This window comes from Cyprinodon tularosa, unplaced genomic scaffold (genome assembly GCF_016077235.1).
Source record: "Cyprinodon tularosa strain WSP-4 unplaced genomic scaffold, ASM1607723v1 ctg30, whole genome shotgun sequence".
NCBI classification, from domain to species: domain Eukaryota; kingdom Metazoa; phylum Chordata; class Actinopteri; order Cyprinodontiformes; family Cyprinodontidae; genus Cyprinodon; species Cyprinodon tularosa.
Genome location: NW_024039008.1, coordinates 3,600,771 through 3,622,926, shown reverse-complemented (window position 1 = coordinate 3,622,926; position 22,156 = coordinate 3,600,771). Strand labels below are relative to the sequence as shown.

Here is a 22,156-nt window from a genome sequence, read left to right as displayed (position 1 = left end):
TCTGTTTTTCTCCCCAAAACTGGAAAAGGGAAAAAAAGGGGGGAATGATTTTGATTGCTGGGCAATATTACCTAGCCACTCAATCAAAATCAACACTTACCGTTGTGCTCCTTTACCTGTAAAACACTCATCAAAAAAACCAAAACACAACAACAACAAAAAAGATGTCCAAACTCTTATGATTTCAAATTAGATGCGGTAGGGAAACATCTGGTTGGGCAAACAGTTAACAGATCAGAGGTCTTTTACAACTGATGACGTAAAGACATACGGCTTGTTGGGCTATACATTTCCTTCCGAGTGAGTAGGGGAGGGCATTGGAAGACAAAATGGAGCATCATAACAGAGAAGAACATTAGTTGGTCAACGATAGATTTACATTTGGAAGTTTCAGTGCATGAGAACAATTATGGGAATGCGTTAAACATAAATGATAGAAGAGCTATACTCCATGGACATTACTTTTGCTAAGTATTTTGTGCATACACTGATAGATTAAAATGTTTAACTGCAGCAATTATTTTTTTAACCTCAACAATACCAATTAAAGATGAGTTGTACTGTGAAGACAATTCAGTTGGAATAGAAACTACTTAATGTTTTTGTTCTTGTTTTGCCTGGCTCTGCATTCTGGTTGCTTCCTACCTCGCACATAAAGATTAGCAGGGGAAGAGTAGCGCACGCCTTCCACATTAGACGCCACGCACTCATACTTCCCCTGGTCCAACTCCTCGCTGTTCTCGATCTGCAAGGCACCTGAGGAAAGACAACATCCAACAAAGAACAGGCAGGAAGGGGGACAGAAACGGAGAAAAGAGAGAAAGAAAGCAGAAAATAAATGATTAGTTCATCTAACTGTAAACATGCATAAAATAACTTCTCAATGCCATGTCATCAACTACAACTGTCCCCTGCAACGCTGACAGTCTGGCATGACTAACACAGCTCCACTCAGGCTTCCGTAATCCCTTGACAAAATGTTAAAGACATCAAACAAACTAAATCTGTCATTGTGGCAATTTTTACATCTTAAACAAAAAAGAGCTACAGAATAACAACATTTTGTTGAAATTATTGTTTTATATCACTCAGTCTTTGAAAAAAAAAAATATTTACCAGCAATAGACATTTTGATTGAGTTTTATTGGCAAACCATTGTGTGATTGCAGTGACAGTTAGTTTCGCAAAGTATTGGCCCTGGTATGCTAACCCCCCATACTTTTCAGATTTGTATTTGCTATAATTCAATTCAATTCAGCTTATTTCTATAGCGCCAATTCACAACACATCACTTTACAGTTCACCACATCGTACAGGTTCAAACTGATTCAAAGTTTTCTACCTAAGGAAAACCAGTTGATTGCACCAAATCACTGACTCGAAGGCAATCACTCACACTAAGCATGCTTTTAGCACCAAGCCTTGTACTGGTACACTGATGGTGGGACACTGTCAATGTTCAGAATTTTAAATGTAGGTATGGGATATAAACTATAATTAATAGCAGACTAAACCTCTGCTAAAGCACCATTTCATCCTAAGCCAAACACCGCAGTAAGCCAAGGTAGATGCGTCAAAATCATCTATTATTATGAGAAATGAAAGTCCAAGGCAGATTTAAAATGGAATTTGGCATCCTGCAGTAAGCAAACAACAGAAAACTGCCTCTTTTCTTTGCATATTGCAATGCCCTTTTGTCCAAAACATTGCATTGTAAAGTATAATACAGTGATGTATTTCTTTATTTTTCCTGGGGGGGGATGGGTGCATGCATTATGCACACGCCAACTATGCTAACTACATAGAGAAAAAAAAAAACATGCATCAGAAAACAAATAAAATACAGGGTAAATGTGGTCGCCATAGATGTGAGATTTCAATTCCAAGGACTTTCGAAGGTCTCCCATGGATTTTTTTTTCAACTCACCTCCCTTCTCTTAACCAGTTTGGGTATCCTTTACTTTCTAAAAAAAGATAACCACTTCATGCAATCTAACTTCTTATCTTTTTGTTATTGATGTCTTGTATGTGAATCACTAACAGCTGGAACTTGGGGACAGGTTGCAGAGAATAAAATAGAGAGGTGAAACACCAGGATCATTCCTCGTTAGAGTGCTGTTGACGGCACTTCCTGATGATATCATTAGGGCCTCTGGCTGGCTCACTAGACAGATTGTAGCCTGGGACAATCTGACAAACACAACAATAGCATCGCTTGTTAACGTTTATCCAGGAAGCATCAATATGCCAGCAGCTGCCCCGAAAGCTTTGTAATATACTATAACCCTTCTGAATCACATCTGCAAGTGAACACAATGTTGTACAAGGCCACCACTCTGGAACAGTGTTCAAATAACACGTTTCAGCTCATCCACAAATTAGACAATCGATCCTGGTTAATTATAAAGATTAGTCACGCTTTCAGTCTGTTCCCTGCCTAATAGAGAAAAGAGTATTTTAGACCTTGGGATGTGAGCAAATATATTTACCAATTTAAAGGGGTTAGGGTTATTTAATAGACCTGAAGGAAGAACAATCAATGGGGTATATCATTTTTTTTTTTTGTTCCCTTTTTCTGTCTCTTTATTTTACTCCACTGCTAAGATCACCTTCCTCACTCAGAGGCCTCTGTTGCTAGAATGTGGCTGAAGAACCAAAAGAGAAGGAAAAAACTGCCTGCAGTGTGCAGGTGGTACAGTTTTTTGCTGTCGATTTATGCTAGCATTTGATTTGGATCTGTTTGATGTGCGCTTGGAACAGCAAACGCCACGGTGGTGGCAGGTGGGTTGGAATGTGCTCAGAAGCTGAGACCACAAAATAAGAAACGTATGAAGTTCAACTCCAGGTGGACAGATCCACAAACCTCAGCCAGCAGCTTGTCAGACAGGTTTCCTTCCACTGAATTCTAAACATTTTTCTCAACTCAGTTTTGTTAAATCCATAAAGAAAGCTCTTTATTTTGAATTTTTATTCATCTTTAACCTACTGGTAGTGGTGTCACTTTCTAAATAAAATAAAAAATATAAATTTTTTAGTCAAATAGGAAAAAAAGGACAAAAAAAAACATCAGGAAAACAGCCAATATGCACTAATACTGGCTCCCTTCATCTCTTCAAATAAAACAGAGGAGAAAAATACAAAAAGAATTTTTTTTTTTAAAGACAGGGTTGTTTCATTTGCTCCCCAACTTATTTGATCCAAGGCCTTTCAGAGGGTGGTACTATCTATTTTCCCCAATCCCCTACCAGTTTTGCTATAGTTTCTAAGTATTTTTTTAAGTAGGGAGGTGAAGAAAACACAGAGTTATTTCACTCTAAGAGCAAATGGAGAAAAATGAGAGCATGGAGGAATATAGATTATTCTTAATATAGGAATTTACCATCTTTACATTCACTGTCCACTTTATATGGAACAATTTTCTTCCAGCAGGTTGGACACTTTTTTGCCTTCAGAATCATCTTTAAATGGTTACACAGTGGTCATAGGAGGTGGGACAGCGTCGGCAACAATACTTTGGTAGACTGCTGCCTTTCAATTATGTGTAGCTGTTACTATTGGATCCCGACAGTGCTAAGAAATGATCCCTGTTCTATTACACCACCAGCAGCCTGAACTGTTGATAGAAAACAGGATGGTTTCATGGTTGTATGTTGTTTACATAAAAATTATGATCAAAATATGTGAATGTTGCAGCTAAAATCCAAGCTTGTAGGAGCAGGAAACATTCTCCCTCACTCGTTACTGCCCTGTTACTGACTTTTGTTTTTAGCCTGCGTCTTCTTTTTTTCCTTTTGTTAACTGACAGGAACAGCACTTTATGTAAATTCCTTTTTTGTCTCACAATGGGGAAATTCACCCTCTGCATTTTTACCCATCCCCTTGGGGAGCAGTGGGCTGCCATTGTGCAGCGCCGGGGAGCGGTGTGGAGTTAAGGGTTTTGTGTAGGAACCCAGAGTGCAGACAATGGGGATCGAACCGGGTACTTGCAACCTCCTCAAAGCACAAGCGCACTGCTCTAACCACTAGGTCAACACTCCCAGATCTGGTCTTCTCGAGAAAAATCTGCCAAAACCTTAGATGTGTTAAGTTGTTTTAGTAGTAATGAGTGATTAACTAAGCTTTTCTATTCCTACTCTTTGAAATTTAAGTGTCTACCATTTCTATTAACAGTAGATCAGTTCTTTTTGAAATACTCATATCAACCAGTCTGTTACCAACAGTCACACAACTTTAAAATCACCTATAGCCACTTTTTTTCTTATCAGACTGCCAATCTAGTTCCGTAAATGCATCAAGTCACTGCCATGTGCTCCACAAAATACTCCAACAACCAGTTGTAAGGGTGTAAGTATAAAACTGCATGGTCAGTGTATATCTCCATCACATCATGTTGGTGGAACTTATTTGCTTCTGAGAAGTAAGTTTAAGGGATCGCAATTAATTAAATTTGAAAACTATATTTTGCAATTAAAAAGAATACACAGATAAAATGTATCCAATAGCTTACATCTAAGAAGCAGAATAAAACAGATCCTCCTTCATATCCAAAAGCTCCAGGAACGCCATGGCGTTTTCACTATCATTTCCTTTTGTCTGTCTCTTTCTTTAAGTGACTGCACTCTGTGTGTGTTTTGCATAATTGCACTCTGCATCCTCTGCCAGCCCGTGGCTCACCAGAGTGCATGTGACCAATGACAGTTTTCCATTTTTCCGCCTTTATCAATAAAAGGAGAAATGTTAGGAAATAACTAAATAGCAAAAATGATCTTCCATGAAAGTAAAAAGAAAGCCACGCATCAAATCTGCTCGCACCATGAGTGTTTAGAGATAAAGACATGCTTGGTGGCAAACAGCAGTTTTTTTTATGCCGCTTCTGAAATGGCTTTTACTGTGATTGTAAAGGAAGTCCACCAAAGAGCCTGCTGGGATGCTGCCTCCCTTTCTTCCTCAGCTTTTAAGTCTTATCATATATATCAAGGTTAATAACAGCTGCACGCAATTAAGGTTTGGTTTATTTAAATACTAAATACACAAACAGCTGGTAATGATAATGTTTCTCTGAAAAACAAAATATGAAAAATAACTGTAGTTTCCTTTTTTATATGCTACTGCATATCTGTGTTGTTTTGTCTTTAAGACACTGCATTTGATTTTAATTCTCCTTTATATGATATCTCTAAGTTACTCTGTACAACTACACATTTAAACACGTTTTCTACTGCTGCACTTTTCTTTTGGGAACTCCTCATATTTCACATATTTTTTTCCCGTTATGGCAAAGCATCGCTAGTCCTCCAAAGCATTGACAATCTTTGATGCCTGTTTTTTCTTTAACCAGCCAAAAGACAACGAATTAATTACAATTCTTCTAAAGATTTGTAATCAATTGGTGTTGGATAGTGCTCCCCTCAGGGTTTTCGTCATACTGCAGGGCTGAGTACCTGCCATTAGGTCTGAACTGAGACCAAATAGCCTAAGTTGACAATGTTCTTTGCCTCTGTTGTCCATCTGGCTAACTGTAGCTATGGCCATAAGGTCTGTAGTGCCTGTTTGGCAGCAACGCCAGTGGTCACCTACAGCTGGCTACTGCTGAAGAAGAAGTATTTCTTCTTCACCTGTACAGGTATGATCACACAGGAATATATAGCTCCACTTATCAAGGAATTCTAGTGCTTTTTTGGGAACAACTGCTGTGAAAGCCACTTAGCACACATACAGCCAAATGGTGCAAAAACTTCCATAACTGTCCTGCCTTCAGTGAATCTACCATCTTACCATCACTTATAAGCTGTCAAAGTCTCACTGTGTGATTGTGTCAGCACGGACAAATCAAGAAGAGGCTCACAGAAGAGGTGCATCAGTGCCCCAACCTGTCAAAACATATTGCTTCACGAAATGAGACAAAAATCAGCTCAAGGGCAGATGCAACATAGGCAGAGGTAAGGGCAGAGGTCTAAAGTCCAGCCATCTGTAAACAAGCCAGCGGACAGAAACTCTTGTGCCAGTGGAACAGCGTTGCACGTGTATGAAGACATGCAGAGCGCGAGTAGCGAGATGCCCACAAAGTTATTTTCTCCTCCCGCAGATACAGTTCTTCACGCATGTATTTTTCTTCATTTTTCCTAATCTCAGGAGTGTTGACATGAAGGTGACACAATTCATCTAGTCTCTGTAGAAGGAGACCAACATGTGATGGGAATGATTAGTGGAAACTAATGACCAATTGTCAATTCACAACCTTAACTTATAGGATCAATTACAAAGCACTACATAATATTCATTGTAAGACCAGACAACGCAGAAACAACATTTTTGTTTACTAATGTTTTAATCAAAAGAACAATGGCTACAATTCAGATAAATGCTTCCAGATAATGATGACCTTGCCTTTCATCTGGACTAGTCCCTTTTCATCCCAGTCAGAATAACCACAAAACACCCACACCTTTCATCCTCCACAGCTACCCACTCATGGTTTTCCTGTAACATGTTCAGTGCCTTTATCCATCTAATAAAAGAGACTGTAAGGGCCAGTGAGTCTAAAAAAGTTGCCTCAGCCATGACAGCTGCCCTGATTAACAGCACTGTCCTGTAGGTTGATCTGATGAGCAGTGGAGTGCCAAGGTTTGATAAAGAGAATTGCCTGGACAAGTTCCAACATCTTTTTAGAAAGAAACCTTCAGTTTTATCTTTTTGATATAAAATATAAAGAATTTTTAATGTCTTATGGAAAGGACCTCTTGCCTCTATATTGACAGGATTTTTTTTCTCTACAGGCTTGAATATTTTGTTCAGGAAAATATCCAACTCAGTAAATTAAAATGAGAAGAGAGAAACGGAGAAAGATAATAGTAGCGGAAATAGGTGGGGACGGAGTTTAAGTGACAGAAAAGTACACAAAAACATAGAGATAGAAAAAGGGAGTCAAAGAAAAGTGAGGAGGGGTCGGCACGGATGATTAATTTCCGAAAGTGCCTGAAGCTGTGATCTGCCCACCCTGCACGCTGTTTTATAGCGGTTTTACCATGTGTGCATCCCTCTCAACTCCTGGTCCCCCACCCTCAGTCCCATTTGTGTAATTCAATTAGTGTGCTCCAGCGGGCCTTGATTGATTTGTTTAGGCGATCTACAAAATGGCTGGCCAAACCTTACTCTCTTTCCCTCCCTCCTGCTTCCTCTGCATCCCGCGTAGGCCTGCTGTTAGCACACTGCTCTTTTCATCATTTTATCTTGCTTTTGCAGTTTGCAGCTCCCATTAGTTTCTCATTTCTCCTCATCCAAACACTGCTTACTAATGCTCTACTATAGACCAATTAGAGCTCCAAATTAGCAGACTTACTGAATCGGTGGACACATAAAGATAATAACCTTTGCAGTTCATGAATTATATCCAGTTAAAGGCAGAGACAACTATGGATACTTCCAAAAAAAATACTGCAATGTTCAGTTTCTCATACTGAGGAAGAAAACAAAGAAACTAATTTAAAAGGAGCACGTTTATTTTCTATGTTCAATAATTGCAGTTTGGCGACACAAATGCTTCCTAGGTGGTGGGCTTACATTTATTTCTGAAAGGCTACTTCAAATAAAAGCTGAAAGAATTCATACAGAGCTGCTGCGCTGCTCCTGAATCAAAAAACCATTTGGTCACTTTGAATGGCAACAATATCTCAAAGGCAACAAAATTCAGCTGTGTATCCTTGGTTTTAATAGCTGAATGACTGAAGACAGCAAGCGTCGCTATGTGGTGGCCATGTCTGAACTTGCCATACTCTCTTTGTCTTGCTCTTATGATCACGCCCTCCCTGTCACTCTGGCAATGCTTTCACCACTCCAAGGTCACTACTCTGTGACCGCAGCAGCATGGGTCTCCACGTGTGATACCATTGTTGTCAGAGCCCATCTGTTGGTTTTTAATGCTTCAATAGAATCAGTAATGACACAGGTAGGAAGGTAGACTCGTTTTTACACCCGTCTCATATTTCAAGACCAGCACCTGTGTGGCTTGGTATCAAAGTAAAACTAATTTCATTTTCAGAATTTAAATAATAATAATTACATTAAATAATTAGCCAACCGATTAAATTTATCTAATCTTACAGCAGTTTATGCGAGAAACAAATCCCACTATTAGGTATGGGCTGCTATGATAAACTTATATGTCAAAAAATACATACAATTCCAAGGTTTCAAGATGTTTTGGTACTTTCATTTTGAATTTTAAATAGAAATGTATATCAGCCACCTGACATGCAGTTTGCAACAATATGTGGGAGACCTTTGTACTTCATATGACTAAAGAAAACTATACTACCTCCAGCACTTTTTCTTTTATTCCATTAAGAGCATTTTAAAATTTTAGATATTGTTGAAACCAGATATTTTCCCACATGTAACCTTGTTATCATGAACTAATCTATGCATACATACAAGAAATACTCTGTCTTATCTACTGTGATATAAGCCATATATACCTAAAGGCAAGTCAGTATAGGTAGGGAGTAATGCAGTGAAGAAAAAAAAAGCCCAAGGCTGCTTATCTAATTATGCAAATACAATGGTTATGAGTAATGCTTGCTTTTTGTGCTTTTTGCAATCAACAAAAAGAGATGAAGGTAGAGTTTGGATAAATATTCGATCACCAAAGGCTTTAAAGGTGGCTAATACCTCATTATGTTAATAAATGATTAAAAGGGTATAACCTTTGCCTCGAAAAGAGCTGAAACGAAAAACAAAATAATAATAATTTGACTACAGCTGACATGTAGACCAAAAATATTTATCTAATCCCTTCAAATACATGGGCAATCCTGTCAAACTGAGAAATCCACTTACCTGTTCAGGCTGTGGAACAAAGGCATTTTTCAACAAACACTGAAATCACATTGAATCACCGGGGGACAGTATGTTTGAGCAATAGCACCTGATGCATAATTACTAGTGAAAGATAAATTGCCGGGGGAAATGAAAGGAATAATGAGGGGAGATGAGGTATTTATTGTGCAGTGATTTTGTGATTCCTGTGAGTCGAGCGCCTTTACATCTGTGTCACTGTAGTCTTTCCTTTATATCCTTCCGTTCATCCTCAGTCGTTAATCAAAGCTGCTTTTTTTTTTGCATGGCGAGAAAATTCTGGATGTTGCCAATTCTCAGAAGGCATTAAGTGCACCCAAAAACACCCTGGTTTAGTTTTGCAGGTACAGGCTGCTATAGAGCTGAGTAGAGGGAATTAAATCAAAGTAATTTATGCCAGTTTTTTCCCCCTGACATATCTCAATGTACGAGGGAGGTGCATTTACATATGTGATGTGGTGGTGAACGGAAAGATCAAAGCAGACAAGGAGAAGGAAGAAATGGGGTTACTGAAGTCTTAAACAGTTTCAGTAGAACATAGTCTGGTCTTAATATATATAGGGCCACCGCCTCCAAGCTTTAAATCATTGCTCATCTACACTTGTAACCAAAATATTTATCTGTTGAAGAACAAAAAATAACTAGACACTAATGTTGCATTACTCCAGTGGTTCATTTCACATATATGAGTAGTAAAGAGGGGAAAGGGACAACACAGAACACACATGTATAATAAGAACATTAATAATGACATGAGACTGAAACACAGATTAGTACGGTATGACAAACTATTTACAGCAAACACAATAGACAAATACAAATGACAGTGATGTTAATACAATACGAATTTTATATTCTTTATTTTCCTCATATTAAGTTCCCCCGGTTGTATTAGAGGTGTTTATGTTTGTTTATGAGTCGGTTAAAGTATATTTATCCTGTTTTTAGCTTTACGTTGTTTTCTCGTTCTGAACAGCTTACCTCGAATAGGGGTACCCTCTGGAGGAGACACAAAAGTGAAGACATATAATCAGTTCAGCTCCGGGTTAATGTTAGTAATAGTTAGAAGGTATTTGGGATGAAAAGGTCACTGAAACTAAGTTATCACATCATTAGCAGATATATTACAGTAATCTGGACTGTTTCTGAAACAAGGGGGTAATAAATTTATTTTTAAAAAAGCAGAAAAGACAAAAACAATAATGTACTTCATTGCTGGTATCACAAAAGAAAGAATACTTTTATGACTGGGACCTTTTGACTTATTCCTTTAAATATCCTATGATGAGAAATGCAAAGATTTGATAGTATCAAAAAAACACTGAGGTGTCAGTTTTCAGGTACTTGAAATTCATTGTGATGAGCAGAACATTAGAGGGTTTATTTGCTACACTGCCATTTAATACATAAATAAGAATCTTATTGGCAACTATAACAGCAAGAAGCAGCAGTACTTTATACAGGAAACACAGATATAATACAATTTAGAGATATAACTACCTTTAGGTAAAACAAGTTCTATTTTTTATATTGAAGCTATTATTTATTTTGCAAGCCACAAACCTGCTTAACTGTGACAGACACTCTTTACCTCAAAGCTCATCCCGTCTCGCCAGTCATTTGATCCCTTGGCTGCTTCCATTGTTTTATTTCACTGAGAGTAATACTTTTTTATTTGTTGTTTACTTTGAGACTGTATATCGTTACATACTTGACTGCAAGCCAAATGTTCCATTAGGGACGATAAAATATTGAGTTTTTCCCGTTCTTGGCTGGTGGGTTTTAAGGATGTTGTCTGGCCTGTAAACTAAACTGTTTGCGCCGAGACAGAGGTTTAGCTTCAACCTCTCTGACTCTGAAATACATTTTCAATTAAAAAAAAAAGTAGCTGTTTATTCCTGATTTTCTTTTCCATTTTTTGCTTATATTTTTTCATCTTACATCCCGTTTGCGTCTTGAGTGCCATAGTACTTCCAAGGGTTTCCGTTTGTTCCCCATCTCTTTTCTATCAGTGGCAAAGAGAACACATATGACCTTGCTCATACTTTGAGGATGCCAGCAGGACAATATCAACACAACAGAAGTGTCCCTTTGACATTTTAAACATGTTGGCTTAAAGCCAAGGGTCAAAACTATGCACTGTCTATTAGGATTATCTCTGCAGGTCTCACCTCCCTCATACATACATGCCATTTTCAACTGGGTTATACTGTTGAGCTATACTTTATTTTCCTGTGAGCTGTGTTCATTTTTCTACAACTCTAAACTAGGCCATATTGCAATATCTACCATCTCCTTTAGCAACTAATCTGCACCATGATATTAACGGTTTTTGGGCTGGGAGAGGTTTTGGACTTTGTTCAGCTTTCCAAAGGAGCCTTACTGCCAAAATGGGCGTGGTACAGTAGGGTGATGTCATGATAAGGGCGACAGTGGCGTCGGAAGTAGGAGTTTGCCCTAAATCAAAGGAGGCTCCGACTTTCAGTGTCGTTGTATTCTTGGGCAAGACACTTCACCCGCATTGTCTACTTATGGTGGTCAGAGGGCCCAGTGGCGCCAGTGTACGGCAGCCCCGCTTCTGTCAGTGAGCCCCAGGGCAGCTGTGGCTATATGTAGCTTGCCACCATCAGTGTGTGAGTGTGTGCATGAATGGGTGAATGACTGAATGTAGTGTAAAGCGCTTTGGTCAAGTCTCCTGACTTGAAAAAAGCCGCTATATAAGTACAGGCCAAGCAAACTGAACTTTAGTGAACGGTTTAACTTTATGTATTGATGGAAAGATTAAAGTCAAAGTCTGGTTTTTCAGCAATACCGAAGACCTGTTGTTCGTCTGGTGTGGAAGAATCATTTCTCCGGGACAACAGATATAAATAACTATAATCATAGAACTGTTAACCTATTCTTTCTTTTGTTTATTTTCTTTTTATCCTTCTCCAAGAGGCCAAGTATATAGGAATGTATTTATAGGAGCATAATATGAACATAAGTGCTTTCATCTTAACATGTTCTACGATGTTTGAAACAATAAAAAATAAGGTACTGTCTCAGCAGACAGTAACCAGCACTGTACTGTACTCCATGTTGTAATACATAATATATAATCTGTTCACTACACCTTAAAATTACCTATTTTATTTTACTTGTACTTTAACCAATACTGTTTATTTATACATTTTTATATTGCATTTGTATTGTAAATATGTCTGAGAGTTATTTTACTTTTTAACTCATTGTTTTGTGACTTTCACTATGTCTTCAGCAGCTGCAATTTCCCAGCTTGGGATAATTAAAGTATATCTAACCTTTTCAAAATAGAAAAGACGTTGTTTTTGAATAGCTTCAATATATTGATAGTTTAGCTTGTGCTAAACGATGGGACTATTTCCCAGTTATGATCACCTCTATTCTAAATTTTAGAATAGCACCCAGAAAAAATATTTTAAATATAAATTCAAGTAATTCTTGTTCGAATAATCTATACAACCTATTGTGAATTAGATTCAAGGCAGGACCGGAACTGATTTTAAATTCCTGAAACTGCTGGATTTACATAATCAAAAAGGCGAGATGCATGTTTTTTTATTTATTTATTTATTTATTTTATTTTTTGTGTGTGACTTCAATATTGCGCAGTGCTGTCTTATCAGCACTTAAAAAAAACATAGGATTTTGAGTATATTCTAACTTTTGTCCACCATGTTAATAAAATATGAGTTTAAATACACAGTATATCTTTTAATCATTTTTACTAGCCTAAATAAATAAGTGCAGTAGATGGTACAGGAAATCTACACAAGGTACATAACTTTCAAATCTATTACCGGTAGGTGAAATTGTAGCTGTATTCGTGCATAAATGACCATCTTTTGTGATACCAACAATTAGTATTCAATAGCTCTAAAGTTTTGCCTGGTTTTTAATGACCCTTCAATTTTTCCTTTTTTATAAACAATTTATCAAACTGTACTTGATATTTTGCTGAACATGTTATTAGATTGTTAAACTATCTGTAAACAAACATGTAAAGCTGAAGTTATGTAGATATTAGTACTAAAAATGCTGGGACTGACTATAAATTAAACCTAAATATTTTAATAACAAAGAGCACAATTGCATCAAAATGTTTTATTAAATTTTAGAAACTATTTTTGTTTTAAAAGTTCATAATTTCTTTAATCCAATGCTAAAATAATTAATTTGAATACAGTATGCTGCATTGCATATGATACTATTAATGAAAGCTGAGAATCACTAAAAAAACAGGCAAAACTAATATAACATTTAATGTCTTTTTGAATGAAAGTATACATACGGCTGGGTGAGTCACAAGACACAGGACACAGGGTAAGTTAAGTTGTTAGAGTTAGAATCAAGTAGAGGCTGCAGAAAGCTGGTTTATTTTGCTTTAGCTGAGATGAATTTTAGTTGGGAGTTAAGAGGTTTTATGGTTAGAGGTTAAGTTAGGTTAAGGTTAGAGCAAGGTCAGGGTTAATAAAGGAGATTTATACAAGGGATGACAATTACATCTATCACGAAATGAAAGGAGCAACTAAAAGGAGACAATTAAATGAAAATAATGAAGTGTTTGGGTAGTTAAGGTTGCTTGGTTGAAAAGTTAAAATGAAACAAACAAACAAAAAAACAAAATAGAAAGGTTTGTCGAATTATAACATCATTTAATGAATATTTAAAAAGTTTTAAAACTAAAACATCACAAGCAGATCATATGAAAGTAGGCCAAGACAGTTAGGCGGAACTGTTTGGTTTTTAATTACAATACCAAATCCACCTCTATTAGGGACACAAAACGGTTTTGGCATAAGCTTCCCCTCTAAGCTTTGGTCAGCCTGGCATTGAACAGATTAGGAAGACAATTACCTAAATATCCTAACGTGTCTCTGTCTTCCTTAAACGATCAAATGTGGTATTATTTAAATTTTAAAAAACCCTCTGAATATATTTTAAAAAGGTATAACTAAAGGCTATATAGAGACAGCTTAGCCAGAGGTGTTCTGCATCTGCATGTGAGGGAAACTAAGTTGCGTGATTGGCTGTGTGTCAAAGTCTGACCACCCTCCAGAGGGCATCTGGCTGACCTTCTCGATGTTCCAAACCCCCGCCCCCTCTCGAGTCTGAGTGTGTGGCAGTAGGTCCCTGAAAAAAAACTCTACTGTCACTACATCTGCAGAGGTCCCAGCCTCTCTCTCCAGAGCGACTCTGATGCTGACATGAGTGTAAATTTAAGGATATTACGTGTGACTCAGAACACACAATGATAAATTGTGAATGTGACGATCCTGCAGTTTGAGGTGTGCTTTTGTTTTTTTCAATAAAATATAGAAGAACATTTTCTTTATGAATACTCATCCTCTCACTGTCATTGTGGCCTGTGGTGAATCATAGTGGTTGACAAGGCCAGTGAAGGCCTGGGGTCTGCAGCCATGGGAACTGGGGAGAAATGTCAGGCTCCCTACACACCTCTAAAGGAACACCTTAGGGGAGCCTGATTCAAATATCACTGCCCCACCAGCACAGCATGGTCTTGAACATAAGGAACCAGTCTGCCAGCAAGTCTGCCAGCTAGTGAGCTATCTTGGAAACATGTTTTTCTTTTGATATAATGGCTTTACTTATATTTTGTTCTAAAAGGGTATATGGCAGAGCCAGAGTTTTCTAACAGGCTAAAATAGAAAATAAATCATCAAATTGAGTTTAAGGTTATGAAATCTACTAGAGCAAGCAAAAGACTGGAAAGGTAACAGCTAGTTTCTATCACCCCAATTCAATGACCTGATCCTTTTGTTTTTGTCATCATGACCCCCCAAAAAATCTACTAATAATTAAAACAATCTATATTTACTAAATGCATGATTAATGAGGGTAAAAAAATTAAAGGCTTTCTTTAAATAAATTTTAATACATTTTTTTGCAGACCAGGATTGCATATTTTGGGGATTATTGGATGCATATTTCATGGCTTTGCAACCATGATAAGTTAAATTACAAAAAGGCATACCTGTGGATGTGTAAAAAAGTAAAAACAGGCATGACAGTTGTACTCAAGTTTGAATTGCATATCTATTGCTCATACACCATATAGCAGGAAGGAGACCAGTTCTGCATAAAGTGAGCTTATTAAATCCTACAACAGCAAACTAAACAAAACTTACATTGATACGGTCTGGAAGACCACTTAGTGAGAGGCCATCATTGCTGCAAATGCAACCTTAAAAGCCAAACTTATGTTGGCAAATGGATTCAAACATAAAGATCTCATATTTATGTGTTCTGATGAAACAAACTTATTGTACATGTTTTACTTTTAATAAAAAACTAAAAAGTAACTGAAATATATGAGTTTGCATGTAGAAGTTAGTCTGTTTCCATGTTGTGATTTGTCAAGTAGATGGTGAATAAATAGAGTTTACATCTTTGCCCACAGATTATAATCTGGCCATAATTCATTTCTATACCATCTATATGTGATGCTAATAAATCTTTCCCAAAACATTTTTATTGATGGCCTATGTTCCAGCTTCTGGGGGACAAATTTCAGCTGATCAGAATTGGGAAGACTTCACAAATCTACTTATTGTTTAAAAATGCTAAATTTATGGCAAACTTACAGTATAATGCCTTATTAACTCTATTTTAAAAATGGAAACCTCTTTGGCAAGAAAAACGTAAAGCGTAGCCTGGTAATACAAGTAAAGGCTCACATTAGTGAGAGTTAGGAAAACCAAAATGAAAGATTAAGAATGAACTGAGTAGACCAGGGGGGGACATTAAAAAAAGAGGAAAAAGGTTAGGGTTGGGGAGCAAGGGTTGCATGCATTTTGGGAGGTGGTTCTAATATGCCGTCTGCTTCAAGGAGAGTGGGTTGGCTTTATGAGCTTTGCAAGTCACTTACCAAATCTTTCTGAAAATGACAAAGCAAGAAGAAGTAATTAGAAAGAAAAGAAGAACAACAGAGTTTATTTTAGGACAAAATTTAGGTTAGAATCGCCAAATACTTAAAAGGAAGTAGAATCTAGTTAGCCATTTTGTTTATCTAACCCTTACATATTAAAGCATCAACTTGATATTTACAGTATAAGTTGCTATTAATGGTTTTTATTTTTTAATAATTATATTAGAGCAATTAGTTCAAAGGTTAAGAGGATTTTTTATCTTTTAGTTTGTTTAACTTTTTTTATCATTTCCTTTTTGATTACAACTGTCATATGAATCAAAGTAAATACAAGGTTTTTGAAGCCCTTGTGATGTGCCATGAAGCACATCTCAGTTTCAGACACCAACATAGACAAAACACTTTAACAAAGAGAGTGACAACAGGACAACTGTTAAACAGGAAACACAAAGAGAGACTTCAAGGTATCATGAAACAGAGAGACAGATGATACAAGGGTTAGACAACACTGGAAGCTAAATTTATTTTATCCACAGAAGCCTATTACTCACAAAGGCACAAGGAACAAGTTGAAGATTTGTACAGTTTTACAGGTAAAACTGTTTTTCAAAAGCTGTAGTTGACCCTTTAAATGATCCCACTAAAATAAAAAATGCTGATGGGGATAAACAAATGTGTAACAAAATTGAAGAAAAGAACTGTCCCGGTTTTACTTAGAAAATCTATAACAAGTTTCAAAGTTTTATAGCCCAATATTTATTGCAGGAAATCTTACGATTAAATGGGCTAAATCTAAACAGGACCATAGAGTATGCAAAAGACATTCTAGGACATTCTTATGCATATAAATTGAAACTAGCAAATTGTAATTCATCAGTAAAATTTGGCAACTAAGCTGGGTTTAGGTAGTTAACATGTATAATGGACATTTTAAACAATCAGTTCAAGTGTGATATGAGTTAAAAAGCTTGTATTGTTTAAGGAATATAGAGTATAAATGAACAAACATTTGTATGTTCAAGGATTCATGTTCAAATGTTTCATCTTTATCCACAACCAATAACTTTTGCCTAAGGTAATCAGTTCTATGTCTTCCAGAAGAATGTATACCCTTTGAAACTTTCACATTTTTCAGATTAAAGACATCAATTTCAATTGGTTTTATTGGGATTAGATGTGATAGACCAACACTAGGCGGTATAACAGCAAGAGGAAATAAAAAAAATATCTATATTTTTAAAATAAAACTATAAATCTATCTGATAATTGATATTTGCATTTTTATTCACCTCCCTTTTATCAATATATTCTAAAATTTCACTTCTTCTTCTAGATCTTCCTGTTTACTAACTTTTTGTATCTAGAGACTGATTTTTTTCACAATAATTCTTTATGAAATACCTTACGCTTACATTGATTTAGGAGTTTCTATACAGCAGTCTTTAGTTTCTAAAATAGAGTTAGGTCTATGTCATGCTATAGCTCATTTTATGCTTTGATGTCTATCTACATGTTTAGCTAAGCTGTCTCTCTGACATGTTGGTTTATGTCACATTTATCAGTTCAAATATAGGCTAAAAAGTTAAATGTTGGTCTCATTTGCGAGGACCCCAGCTTCCAAAGGTTTGCTGAAGAAGGGTCCTTTTATACTTAAGCAACCTTGCCCTTTCTCCATAAAGGCAAGTATTGTGAAGTGTGCAGCTGAGTAAGACGTCATTTAAGTCACCAATCCAAATGCAGTTCTTCTACTTCCTTGATCATGAATTGAAGTGCTCCTTGAGATTTTCAAAGCTTGTGTTTTACACCCCAGAACTGTCTTTAAACATCCATATAATGTCATCACATGACGCATTTTCTATGTTTCTTGACCTTCATGATGCTGTTCATTTACTAAGGTTCTATTGAAAGCTCCCAAGGTCTCTATAGAATACCATTTACTATGACTGAGTTATACACATTTGGACCTCTGAAGGCAAGCGGTTAACCTGCCTTGTTTAAGTTAAAAGAGACTTTTATATTTTAATGTATAAAATGCTATTCCACAGTTGTGCATGACTTTTTGATGGGCTATCACATCAATCTCCAATCCAACATTTGTGGTTAAAGATATAAAACATGAAAAGTTCTAGAGGTAATGATACAATTAGATAACACTGTATTTGTTGCCATGGAATCAATAAATCTAGAGTAATGCAAAAAATATAAAAAAAACACACAAATTTCTGTATTGAGAAATAAAAAAGAATATTTGCAAAAACAAAAAACAATATAAAAGATGTTTCAGAACATGTTTTTCATTAGTAAGGGATTCATAATAAGATGATGTATCATTAATTCTGTGAATGTACAGCCTTTGAGGGGATTTAATAAAATCTAAAACTCATTGGTGTCAGAATCTTTATTTAGAGACCTCGTCCCCCATTTCTGGTTGCAGCAACAAATCAAATGAAAGTCATTTGATTTTTCAAATGGTGACAAATCATCGACCGAAAATATCTACCCCTGTTGCCCAAAGCCACTGCAGGGCCTGCACTTAATTAGCAATATAATTAGACTTTGCATTACTGGGGCAATCTGTGGGCTTTAATCAATCTGAACAAGAAAGCTTTTTCACATGAGAGTTTGCACTGCAGAATGTGAACATTGTTGTCATTGTCCACAGTGACACAGTTTTGGGATAATTAAATTTATTTAACCCTCAACTATAAACTCCCAATGCTAGTTTGCTCATAACATATCACTTGGAATCAATGTCAGAAAATTTCCATTCTAACTTAACTTACTATTACATAAATAACTGACACATGCAAAAAAGTCCAATCATATGTATTGTTATCAGAATAGCTGGAATGTGGAATCTGCTGGGAAAGATGTAACACAACAAAAAAATGTGGCTAAAACTCGTCTTACCTGAGCGCAGTTGCTTGATTCGTCCATTACTTGCACTTGGATCTATGGGCAGAAAGTCTTTGTACCAGGTGATTTCTGGGTCAGGGTTCCCACTGGCAGAACAGAGCATGGTGGCTGTTCGAGTTCTCTCTACCACTTTGAGTTGAGGACCCATGTCAATATTTGGGAAGCCTGGTGGCAGAAGGTCCTCTGTGGGGAAAAACAGGGAAAGGGAAGTTGAAAAGCCTGTAAGTCAGGAATTCAAAACTTATTTGTGAGCCAATCAAAAATTATGTATTTTAAGTTTGTTTGGAGTTGGTGTCCTTTTTTTAACAGCCCCAGAAAGTTATCACCGTCACAAATCCATGCTTCCGTCACGGTGCAAACGTTAAAAATGTAATAGTGACTAATAACGCGACATTTAGCAATTTATATATATATTGAAATTAAGAGAGTGAGTGAATCACAATCAGACAAAACGTCTTTGAAATTAACAAGCAATCATTTGAAAAGGGATGGAAATGCACGGATATGCACAGACAGTACATCTAAGAAAATCAACTTGATTATGTGGCTTTGACCTGCATGCAAGACTGAAGCAACTAACAAAGTACCTGATGTACCTTTTTGATTTGGTTCAGAAAAGAAAAATCTTCAAAACTAAATACTTCCTTACTGCCTTACAATTCTCAACTGATGCAAACAACTAGGTACATAATTTGACAAATTACAATGCACTTTGTGGGTATTGCAGTTAAAACCAGTAATACTTCGAACATCACCAAGAAAAAAACTAAATTGATTATTTGACTTGATCCAGTTCTATACAATAAATAAAGTCACAACAAGCATATATTCAAAGGAATGTTTTTATTTATTTATAAGATAACAAGACCCAATGTTTTATTCTAAAGAGAGGTTAAGCTGATTAATGGAAGAACTCAAATATCACTATCATACATCATATCATTTCACCTTTTGAACATTTTATTAGGACCATTAGCTCATTGCATATTACACTGGAGTAATTTTTTTGCAGTTGCATTTTTCATTAATATTTCTCTTCATATCTTAAAAAAAAAAAACTCCTCACCAGAAACAAGTAATTTCCTAAAGCAGATCGTGCATGATTGAACAATAATTTCTGTTTAAGAGATGACGGCTTAGTGCATTCTGTGGTCATTGCTCTCCTCCCTACTGTCTTTGGGCAATTAGTCCCATGGGTCAAATTGCCTGACCTTTTCTCCGACTGAAGCCAGAGCAGTGATTCATTCTCAGATGACAAGGGAAGTACCCAAAGCTATAATATGCATCTGAAGCTCAAGGCCACATCCCAAATGGGAGAGGATTGACTGACTGAAATACTGACCAGTGGCACAAAAGAGCTGCATTTGGCAAACCAATGACCTCATATTCACACTGCAGCCATCACAGCGGCCTCTTGGCAAAATCAGAAATATAATTTATGTAAAATTAGGACAAAATCCTCTGTTACCGTTTTAGTTGGTCTTTTAAATCAGGGCATATTCTGTTTATCACTGAAGATGCAGTTCTGTTAATAAAAACTTACTAAGAATCAGATTGTTTCAGTCCGAATCCAGACAGGTTGTCTGCTAGGTTGATATAAGACCACAGTAAATATTTTAACGGTGGGTCAAAAAGTGCAGGCATTTACACTGTTATGTTTCAAGCCGTTTCCTCTTCATTATTTATTCATACCATCCCTTTGTAATTCCTTTATACCTGTTCATCTGAAGCCCAGAGCAGCCTTAGCCAACGTTTTGCTTTACAAAGGTACACAACGTTTTTTCTTACAAACTCCCTTCTCTGAGTGTCATCGATGATCTATGTGTAAGATACCATCAAAGGTGTTGCACTTGTGTATGCCTCTTATGAGTACCATCTGTTAGAGAAGCCTATCTGCAAAAGAGTAGCTCTGCCCTGCACTCCGAGTATTACATCTGATACCACTGCCCTATGTGCACAACAAATCCCTCTAAATTCATGGTATGAAAGCATAAAACCAAGGCTAGTACAGGCCACATTAAAGTAGTGTTGTGCAATTTTACCAGTAGGTAATGAATATATTAATCAGAATCAGATTTATTGCCAATTTGACTTGGTGCTAATGGTGCAGAGAAATTAGACATATATAAGGAATACTGAATCTATAGTTATATACACAATATAAAAAAATACAGTATACTATATACAATATATAGTACATATCTATATACTAAATACAAAGTAGACTGTGCGTTAACGTAATGCAGCAGGTCTGGAGATGCTACGTTGGTGTAAATAACTAGAAGTGGAAGCTAGAGTTAATCAATAGTTCACTCAAATCATCGTGGGGTCCACGTAACATGGCTTCAGCTGAGGAGCGGCGTGTCGTGCCTATCAGACCCGGGGGCCCACAGGGCAAAGAGAGAGAAGAGTGAGAGTCGGCTGCCTAAGTAATCTCTGTCACAGGGACGTGACGTCTTGTGGTAGTTGCTATCGCTTACATTATTTGACATTTGACCTCCAAAAGCAGGACGAGAATACACACTGAGTAAGTGGATTTGAAACTAATTTGATTAGGCAGAAGACGGAGGGAATGTGCGCAAAGGGGCTAAAATAGGGCAGAAAAGGTGGATAAACAAGCAAACTGAGCAAACAAGAATCCTAGGATTATGGATCTGCAGATAGATTATACCACTATTACAGCTGCTCTGACCTGATACAGCACCAGCAGCTTTCCTGGACAAATGGCATGCATGTTGGCTGCTTGCTTCCCTGGAAATAGAGTCAGATACAATCTCATGCCCTGAAGCTTACAGGCTCTGTCGATAAAGGCGGTCATGCAAAATAAATAGATCACTCATCGAGGGAGTGGAAGTTTAGGGTTAGCCAGCCTGGATATGAAGGCAACTGACATGCATGGTATCCTGGAATTCTCAAAGGGGTCCGTCTCAATAGCAGAACAGCAAGTGTATTTCTATGATTTCTGCATTTTGTGATAATAGATATGAAGAGGCTAAATGAAATAAATTTAAAAAAAGCCTGGTCAGACAAACTGGTATGACGTATAAGGCTTGTCAGTGCGATAAAGAGCTGGTAGAGCTTGATTTCAAAGGCGGGACTAACAAGGTCACCCTCACCTCATTATACTTTGAGTGACAAAAGTATCTCTAATTAAAGAAGTCAATTTTGTAATACAAGCAAGGGCTGTTTCAACTTTGTGACTACCTCCACTACTAGCTCAGACGCATGGAATGAAAGCACCTCAGTCATGCCTTGAAGAAGTCTAATTAAAATCTCCTTTAATGAGCACTTTATTAAGGCACATGCATTTCTAGAGCCTGACCTGTAAAATCCTGAAACCTTTAATAAAGTTGCAAGAGCCAGTTTGCTACAGTATACCACATGCCATTAAATCCCTAGGTGTCACTTCTCTGCTCCCCAGCTACCCAAGCGAATAAATCACTAATACAAGTTATTGCCTTGCATTGGTGAGGATTT

The 22,156-nt window shown here is 36.9% G+C and overlaps 1 protein-coding gene across 1 annotated transcript in view; it reads right to left on the bottom strand.

Annotated features, from left to right (window-relative positions):
- ptprsa (protein tyrosine phosphatase receptor type Sa) overlaps positions 1-22,156 on the bottom strand; it is a 197,162-nt gene that overhangs the window by 85,861 nt on the left and 89,145 nt on the right. Inside the window, 4 exon segments of the mRNA XM_038291557.1 lie at positions 646-756; positions 9,835-9,852; positions 15,764-15,772; positions 18,674-18,862. Coding sequence (XP_038147485.1) covers positions 646-756; positions 9,835-9,852; positions 15,764-15,772; positions 18,674-18,862 — 327 coding nt within the window.